This window comes from Rhagoletis zephyria, unplaced genomic scaffold (assembly GCF_001687245.7).
Source record: "Rhagoletis zephyria isolate East Lansing unplaced genomic scaffold, Rhagoletis_zephyria_1.1 Rzeph_scaffold_03892, whole genome shotgun sequence".
Classification (NCBI taxonomy): domain Eukaryota; kingdom Metazoa; phylum Arthropoda; class Insecta; order Diptera; family Tephritidae; genus Rhagoletis; species Rhagoletis zephyria.
In genome coordinates, this window is record NW_016160975.1 from 44,776 (window position 1) to 54,431 (window position 9,656).

At 39.5% G+C, this 9,656-nt stretch overlaps 1 protein-coding gene across 1 annotated transcript; it reads right to left on the reverse strand.

Annotated features, from left to right (window-relative positions):
- Positions 1-172: 172 nt before the first annotated feature.
- vsg (visgun) lies at positions 173-5,843 on the reverse strand. The gene is made up of 3 exons (XM_017625102.1): positions 5,711-5,843; positions 5,256-5,500; positions 173-2,150 (listed from the first exon to the last, which is right to left on the reverse strand). Exons 2-3 carry the CDS (start codon positions 5,326-5,328, stop codon positions 1,564-1,566), a joined length of 660 nt encoding a protein of 219 aa, XP_017480591.1. The 5' UTR covers positions 5,329-5,500; positions 5,711-5,843; the 3' UTR covers positions 173-1,563.
- Positions 5,844-9,656: the final 3,813 nt, after the last annotated feature.

Here is a 9,656-nt window from a genome sequence, read left to right on the forward strand (position 1 = left end):
GCTACTTTATTTTTTATGAATAAGGCCATAAAAGTTTAATTGGATTAGAAAAATAGATATTCAATTTCATTCAAGTACCAAAACTGCATCTTTCAACGGAAAATTACATAAAAATTCTAAAACGAAAGTGCCAGAGGCACATCCCCATAACGAATTTCTTGAAAGTATTAAATAGTTTGTTCACATATTTTAGGATTTATTTCAAATTATATAGTAAACCGGCAATACATAATTATAAATGCGAATATATAGTACATATTTGAATCGCATTAGTTCAATTACGTAGTTTTAAGCAAGTGATAGTAAATTAATTTATTGCATTACACATGTTCGATAATACGCTTAGTGTGCATGCTTGCTGTTCCATGAAGGTATGCGCATTTGTTTTCTAATATAATATGCATACATATCGTCACCTGAAATGCAAAAGGTCGGTAACTCATAAAAAATTCAAAATTCACTTTTTGATTGCTATGATAGATTTCATCAAATTACTACAGCTCACTCCCCACATCGTTTTATGCCAAAAAAAAAAAAATTTCACGACTTTCCATTTCAGTGACGATGATGATACGTTATTTTGCATTTCAGGTGACGATATGTATGCACTGCATTTTTTTCTAAATACGTACATGTATACGTGATTTAATTTTATTTAAACAAGTATCTACACCTCACTTAAGTTACTCATACACAATTGTTTCGTGACAAGAAAAACACCGCCAGCACTTTGATTTCATTAAGAAATTATTTTGCCTGTTTGCACATCCATACATTGGTTTATTTTTGTATGTGTACGTTAAAATATATTTAGTACAGGGTTTCGAGCACCAATCTCGGTAATAGAAGGTTCGACATCTTCGAATAAACCAAGGTTGCATATTCATTGCACTCGTTTTAGGGAATCTAAATGATAGTTTATGGAGCATTATGTGACTTTTTAACAATCCTTCAATTAAAACAAAAAAAAAATTGTCTTCATTCTGGTTTAATCAAACAGTCGAGCCGCCTTTAATATTTAGCAATTACTTTCAAATCCATATTTTCATACTAATGCACGGAAAATTTAAATGAAATTTCATTAAAATAACCCGAGTAAATAAGCGGCAAACCAGCTAACACTCCTAATCCAAAGTTTTTTCTCTTTTAAAGTAAATTTTACCTTTGGGACATTAGCGGAGAAGATATGAGAAACTTTACGCATTTTGTGTGGCATAGTTTAACTACATTATGTATGCAGTTTTTGTTTTACATAGAGTGCAGAAAGATATTTATTACTGTTGTTGGATATACACAGATATTTAATTAGAAAGAGGGAAGTTTACTTAATACATCCATTATTTACTTTTCAGTATTTGATTATGTTTGCAGCAACCGTTGTCGAATGGATGGTGACGATGGTGGAACAGCGCCGGAGGACTCTGCCGATGGAGCGGGTTGTGGTGGTGATCGCAACGGAAACGAGGGCTGTACGAAACGCACACGTTCGACGTCTATGCTGCTTGAATTGGACGGCGCTGTGTTGGCTGCTGCATTAAATGCCGACGTAAAAGCAGTGGCGGCTCAAAGGGTGTGGTAGTTGCGCTCGTTGCGGGCCTTGTAAAATTTGTAGGCAACCAAACTGATGGCCAAAATACCCAACGTCAATACTATACCACCAATGAAGGATGGAAAATCAAAATGATTGCATGGTGGACGTGGAGTTGGTGGTGCAGCTGTTGTGGTCGTAGTTGTTGTGCTGTTGTCTGGCGCCACAGTTGTTGTGCTGTTGTTTGGCGCAACAGTTGTTGTGCTGTTGTCTGGCGCAACGGTTGTTGTGGTGGACGTCGATGGAGTGGTAGTGGTAGTGTTTGGCGAAGCTGTGGTAGAAGTGGTCGGAAGGGTTGTTGTTGTTGGTGGAGGAGCAGTTGTAGTGGTGGTGTTTTGGTCAGGTGCTGCCGCTGTAGAAGTTGTAGTTGCATTTTGATCCGTTGTTGATAGAGTTTCTTTTGTGTTTACTGACTCCTGTGTGGTAGTAGTGGGATCTGCCGTAATTGTCTCTGTTGATGCTTTCAAGCTCGTTGAGTCGTTTTTGGTTGCAACAGTATCAGACGGTGTAAGATCTTTGATATTTGCCGTTGATTTGTTATCATCAGTCGCATTTCTAGCTGCTTTTAGTAAATAAAATTAAAGATTATATTTCAATTTATTTATTCATTTACACCAATCGGCTTTACACTACATCCTTATTAGCTGGTATAAATAACTACGTATGTATACATAAGTAAAAGGTAAAAATGTTATTAAAATTTCTTAAATATGTACGAAAGACTAATAACGAACACCCAAAAAAGTTAATGGCTGCACACCGACTATTAGATCTTTGCGATACAATTTGTCGGAGCAGAACTTGGCAGCTATGTATATCAATTGTTAAATTGAATTCCTAATCATTACTGTAATAAGGTGAATAACTTAAAGCTTAAATTAAAGAAACTCAATATATATACAGAAGATAGAAAACTGCAATGGAAAGGCTCGGCATTTTTTATTAAAACATATTAGGGGTCTTCCCTGAAACTCGTAACGCTTTGTTTTTACACGGTATCGACTCAGCTTATTGACAAGTATTTCATGGTTGACCATATCGAAGGACTGGCTGAAATCTGACCACGGTTCAGAGCTTTGAGAATACAATTCGTATATGTAACAAAATAGGTTGGTTGTTGTTGATCGACTACGAAGAAGCCATGTTGTTTTTTGATTTAAGCTAAACGTTATTTGTGAGATTATCTTCTCAAGCAGTTTAGCGATGAACGATTGGATACAGATCGGTCTGTTGTTAGTTATATCTGACTTCAAATCCGATTTGCGCATTGGACTGATAAAAGTTATCTTCCAAGAATTCCCGAATATGTGGACAGTCCCAGCCCTATGAAATATGTACAGTTATTCAATACTATGACAAGATTTTATTAAGTTTCGCCTGCAAATCTGGCAATAAGTTTTTAATCAGCATCCTGACTATTTTTATGGTTCATATTTGAGATTTTTTTTGTGGAGGGTGTTGTGCATTTTCTTCCACATAAAAGTAAGTTTTGTTCATGCATTATATGGAAAAGAAAATGCGCAACACCCTCGACAAAAAAAAAATCAAAAAACCAACGGTAACTTTTAGCGACTTGAAACTTGCATTTTATTATACTAAAATTTAAGGGACTTTAAAATTGCATACTCGAAATCTTATTAAGAAAATTTTGATGAACATTTTTTTTTATTTAATTAGTTTTTTTTTTGAACTTTGTGCAAGTTTTAATACTTTTATGTATATATGTGGTATCTGATATATGTAGATCGACCCATATTTTCAATGAAAATTATTCAGCCTCATTGCGTAAGTCGTAAATTAGGCTGAATTGTACGACTCGACAACATTAGCATTGTCTACTGTCGTGCTGAAATAAGTAAACGACGAAAATTGTCGAAAACTATGCAGTGCTGCAAAGTTTTTCCGTTTTAATACACTAGTCGAGTGGAAATTTTAGGCAATGGCGCTAAATTTTCGATACGATTCGACTCTCGAAAAACGACTTGCATTCGGCACGACTCTCGCAATGAGGCTGATTAATTATTATTAAAGATGAGTTGTCAACAGCATCATTTCGAATTTTGCTGCTTTATTTTGACCGTAACTGTATATCGATACCTGAGTGGAAGATCGACCTATCTGGGCAGCCAGTTCGAAAACGCCCTATCTCAGAAAACTTTTCAAGAACGCCCTATTTCAAAATTTTATTGAGAAACACCGTATTTCAAAATTCCGTTCAAAAAATAATCTGGCTGATAACTGGAAATTTACTGAAAATGTGCTGAGATAGGGCGTTTTTGAATCGGCAGCTGAGATAGGGCGTTCTTCGATCAAATTCTGAGGTAGGACGTCGTTGGAAAGTCTTCTGAGATAGGGCGTTTTCTAACTGGCTGCCGATATAGGTTGATTTTCCACTCAGGTGTCGATATGTATAACATATGTAAATGGAAGGAATTAATTCCACAAAAAATTTAGCCATTCGGTGGTGTGCGGATCCAATGTTCTGGTTTTTATTAATCTCTAATAAAAGCTTGTCAAAAAGTTTTGTAACTACTTCTTTTGCTTATGTTAATCATTAATAAATGTGTATGCGCAATATTAATAAATTTGTATTCGATTATTCAACCAATTTGGAAAATTCAATAATCAAATCCGATATAACTTTTTTTCATTTAAAATTGCAAACCTTCTCCAGTGAGTCATTGTGGGTATGTATGTACGTTTTGCAAATAAATATATGAAAGTATCAAAACAAACATAAATACATTTGTATAATTTACATATATATATAGTACATATTTAGTTTTCAGCGCAAAATAAACTTATCAGCAACAAGCACAAAGACAGATTTTCGTTCTTTTGTCCACTGCAAAGCGTATACGTATCGTCGTTTAAAGTACAAAACCGCGTACTAACAAAATGCAATACCGCGTATCAAGATAAGGTAAAACCGCGTATGCGAGATTGCATACATTATTTTCTAGAGAGTATAAACACTCATACTTCATAATGGTTCTCTTTTTTTATAAAGCAATCGCATTTCTGGCTAGTATATATCAGTACGAATGGATAAGGATTGAGCCAAGAGCTTGTGTGAGCAAATCCATTTTTTGGCAGCAAATGTAAGTTACGCGGTTTTGTACTTCAAACGATGATATGTATTATGTACATATCGAAGGTCGTCGGCAATAACGATAGAACTCAAAACTAAAAAAATTCTTACTATCTACTGTATATAATCCTTATCTTAAGAACTTTAACAGAAGTATGGGTTTCGTTTTTTGAGTTATGTCGTTATTACAGAGAATACATACATACATGTACTGTGATACTGTGATATACATATCGCACACCGTGCCCAAAAGTCACAACTCAATATAATACGTTCGTCAGAAAATGCGAAAAACTATTTCGTAGCACAAAACAATAACAAAATATATATATAACAAAAATTTGCTCCAGCTTTTGCTGAAAGGTAAATAAAAGCTGTGTGTACATTTTTAGCGCATAATTTCAAAAATGCCAAATTTGGAGTTGTGACTCTTTTGAAGACGGTGTGCGATATGTATGCATATATGTAGAAAGATACGTGGGCCACTGCCTTAGTTCTATATTTAATTTCCAATCGTTTGAAACGTCGAGTTATTTCTTTTTAATTATCCAACGTATATATGTATGTATATTATACCTTGACAATAAGCAGATGACCAAAGTCCTGCCAGAAGGCAGCACAACAGCATTCCCGTCATCGATGATTTCATGTTTGATCCGATTCTTTCAACAATGGCTTTTCTTGGCGTTTGCTACAGTGCACAGAAATTGTCTCGCAATAATATCCAAAGGTTCAGGCAGAATGCAAATCCACGCAATTAATTACGGGCATCAGTTTTGTAGTATTGCGTTGCTCGAATCTTCCGATTAGTACTAAATTTGCTGCAACAAAAGAAGGGCGATTAAATGCGTAAACAAGAAGATGGGCGGAGAAATGCAGGCAACAGTGATTTTTCGTGCTGCAAGATTATCACCCTCGTATATGGACTTTTATTGTCTTATATATATGTATATATATTCTGCATAAAGGAGAGTTGTTGATGATTTATTATCCGCAACAATTGATTTCAAATAATTTGCTTATTTACTAACCACTTTTATTTTTGCAACAACAAATATATTTATGGAAAATTATATCAATTAATCGCCTATTTTCCTGAAAAGATTAGCTGACTGGCTGGAACTAGGAATGTCGAAAAAACATCAATGCATCGAAAATATCGATGTCGCTCCGATGCATTGAAATTTTTCCACTCGATGTATAAATAGTCGATGTATCGATGCATCGATGTTTTTTCAGAACTGACGTATGTAGTATATTGAACCGTCTAGAATGCATTGTACAAATGAATTGTACAATTGTACAAGAGAGATAACTTTGACCAAACTATTCAAATGGCTATAAAAAATTCCGTTAGAAACATACAACTCCGTTGCAGTAATTTATATCTAACTTTGTACGATTTTGCTAATAACGTCGTAGTGAAACTTCATCTGAAAAATCTCATGCAAATCGATGCATCGATGTATGGCCTTTGATGCATCAAAAAATATCGATGTACATTTCGATGCATCGAATCAAAGAAAAAGTCGATGTATTTTTTGCACTGACATCTCTAGCTAGATCTAGAGTGCAGAGTTGATTTCGTTACTGTTGCCGTACATTTTCAATACAACTAAGGAGCCAAATACACCACGCAAGTAGTTTTTAAAACATGACGAAATCTATTCTGATTTACTTTAAAGAATTCGATTTATATAATATTAAACAAGTTGAAGAAGTCTAGTCTCATTTGGCGGTGAAAGTCAAACCAAATGTCAAAAACAGGAAACGTCCCCAAACAAATTTCAATCAAGCAACTGCGGTGTTGCCGTATTTTTGTCAACACTCCTCCCCGGTATATCCTCCGGATTTACCCGATCCTGCGGAGCAACAATAGAAAGAACGGCAAGTCGCGTTGCTGGTCTCTGATATATGTCGGCGCTAGTCTTTACCAAGGCGCTTCTTACTTGTTGATCAGGGCCTACCCTGTCTGAAAACACTCGACGCTTCGTCCAAGAGTTTCTGGGTCCATTGGGGTTCACTATATACACGATGTCTCCTTGCTCAATCGGTTTTACGGCCTCGAACCACTTAGTGCGGCGCGTTATCACCGGTAGATATTCGCGGACCCAACGCTTCCAGAATGAGTCGGCCAATTGTTGTGCATATCTCCAGCCCATTCTCATTGGTTCTGGCCTTCCAGTATACTCGAGTAGCGGTTTCATCCCGTTAGAACTACCCGGGAGAAAATGGTGTGATGTGAGCGCTTCGTCTTCGCAGTGATCGAGAGGTATGTAAGTCAATGGTCGTGAGTTTATGATCGATTCAACCTCCATTAAACCGCCGCGGAGCAATTCGTCGGAGGGACGTGATGCTAGCAATACCCTCGACAGGTTGTCCTTCACTGAGCGCACGAGCTGCTCCCAGGCACCGCCCATATGCGGTGACGCCGGTGGTATGAATTTCCACTGCATAGAGGAATTCGTAAAGGTGCTCTGAAGCTTTTCCTTGGTATTTCTCTAAAGACCGTGGTGAGTTCTTGCTGCATTGCTTTAAAAGTAGTGGCGTTGTCACTCCGGATCTCGCATGGTACCCCTCGTCGACCCATAAAACTTCGAACGGTGAGAATGCACGAATCCGTAGACAACGAATAATCTATTTCTAAGTGCACGGCTCTCGTCGTGAGGCATGTGAAGAGCACTCCATACCTCTTCTCAGTACTCCTGCGTACCGCTACTAGTAGAGGACCGAAGTAATCTACCCCCACGTATGTGAACGGACGAACGAATGCTGTTACTCGTGCCGGGGGTAGACAGCTCATTTTCGGTGGTCGTGGTTTTGCATTGCGAAGTTGACATACTTGACAGTCACGACGTACCTTTTTGACCACTGCTCGTAGTCGAGGCATGTTAAAAATTTGCCGTAATTCATTTACTACTGTCTCTGCGCTTCCATGGAGATACTTGATGTGGTAGTCCAGAACAATCAGGCGAGTTATGTTATGGTTTCTAGGCAATATAACTGGATCCGGATGCCCTATCAGACTGAGCCTGCCCCTGAGTCGTAGGACGGAGACCTCATCCAAGTACGGTGAAAGCTTATATATAGAGGTCGTTCGGCTTACTGGTTTTCCCTTCGAAAGTACGGCGATTTCATCCCCAAATGCGTCCGACTGAGCCTCTCTCCACAAATGTATTTCGGCGCGCTTAAGGTCATCTTGATCAATTGGTTGACGAAGCGAAGGACTTAATTTGCGGTAGAGCCTCCAGATACGAATACTTANTATATATAGAGGTCGTTCGGCTTACTGGTTTTCCCTTCGAAAGTACGGCGATTTCATCCCCAAATGCGTCCGACTGAGCCTCTCTCCACAAATGTATTTCGGCGCGCTTAAGGTCATCTTGATCAATTGGTTGACGAAGCGAAGGACTTAATTTGCGGTAGAGCCTCCAGATACGAATACTTAGAAATACTGTTGCCGTTACACGCAGAAGGCGGGACCATCGAGAGAAACGTTCGTGTATTGCCAGGTACTCGTGATGTGGTAGGGCAGCGCCATGGCAACCTACATATCGAGATCTAAGCTCTTCGTAGGTTGTTTCAGTGCTGTCTATGTCGTTTGGTCGCTGCCGTCGCAATAAGTGCGATCCTCTGGACCATCGACTTTCGCTAGAATCTCCGGTGATGTGGACCATTTGGTAGCATCGTCTGCCACATTTTACAGTGAAGGAAGCCATCGCCAAACCTTCACCTCCGTAAGCTCTAACAATTCGCTTATTCGGAACGCAACGAACTGAGAGTAACGACGATGATCAGAACGGATCCAAGCTAAAACGGTGCGAGAGTCGGTCCTGCAGCTAATCTAGCGCCTAAAACCGCAGTCTGCAACTCAAGTCGCGGGATTGATAACATTTTCAACGGTGCCACCTTTGCTTTGCTACCCACTAGCGCACAGTCGACGATTCTCTTGTTGTTGTGGCGAAGATAGCGTACAGCCGAATAAGCGTTTTCCCTGGCATCCACGAAGACGTACATCTCCAGCTCGGACCCACACTCCACATTTTTAAAATAGTACCTCGGTATTTTTAAGGTCTCTATCTTGGGCAGAAGTCTCACCAATTTCTGCCAACTTAAATACTGTTCTTCGGGAATGTATTCATTCCAACCGCACCCAGATCGCCAAACTTCCTGCAACATTATTTTTGCATAAATGGCGTAGAAGTTTAGAAGCCCTAACGGATCGAAGATGCTCATGACTATACTTAGTACATCACTCTTTGTTGGACAGCGGTCATTAAGAATCAGGTTCTTGTTTTCGTGATTTTGGGCCACGCGGAATGTGAAGCAGTCTTCCTGTGTGGTCCATCATAGGCCTAGAACCGTCTCGGCTGGTATTTCTTGGTCAGAGTTTAAACTTACTTCACGGTCCATATGGTTGATCTTCAGCGCTCGCAATACCCTCTCCGAGTTAGAATGCCAGTTCCTGATATGGAATCCACCTTGTTCATGAACGAAACTTACGTCCCTGGCCAGCTGGATGGCCTCCTCCTCTGTGTCGACGCTGTCGAGCATATCGTCGACGTAGTGGTTGCCGACAATACACTCCACGGCCCCCGGATGGCTGTTGCGAAATTCTTCCGCGTGTAAGTTCTTCACGTACTGAGCGCTACTAGGTAAACAGGTAGCCCCGAATGTCACGAAAACTGACGGCTTAACAGCTCCTGACTCAAACCACAGAAAACGTTGGTAGTTCTGATCCTGCGACCGTATCCTGACTTGGTGAAACATTTCTTGGATGTCCCCACTCACAGCTTCTGCTTTCTGCCGGAACCTTCGTAGGACAGATACCAGGCACGTAAGCTGATCAGGTCCTTTCCAAAGCATCGAGTTGAGGGACACTCCCTTCGTTCTAGCGGCCGCATCCCAGACGATTCGAACCTTTTGGGGCTTATTTGGGTTACGTACAGGAAATATCGGCAGGTATCAGCACCCCTT

Excerpts from the sequence above, each read along its gene's own strand:
- vsg (XM_017625102.1), bottom strand. The coding sequence starts at position 5,328 with ATGAAATCATCGATGACGGGAATGCTGTTGTGCTGCCTTCTGGCAGGA. Across the intron at positions 2,151-5,255 it reads GTCATCTGCTTATTGTCAAG|CAGCTAGAAATGCGACTGAT; the intron begins GTATAATATACA and ends ATTTACTAAAAG.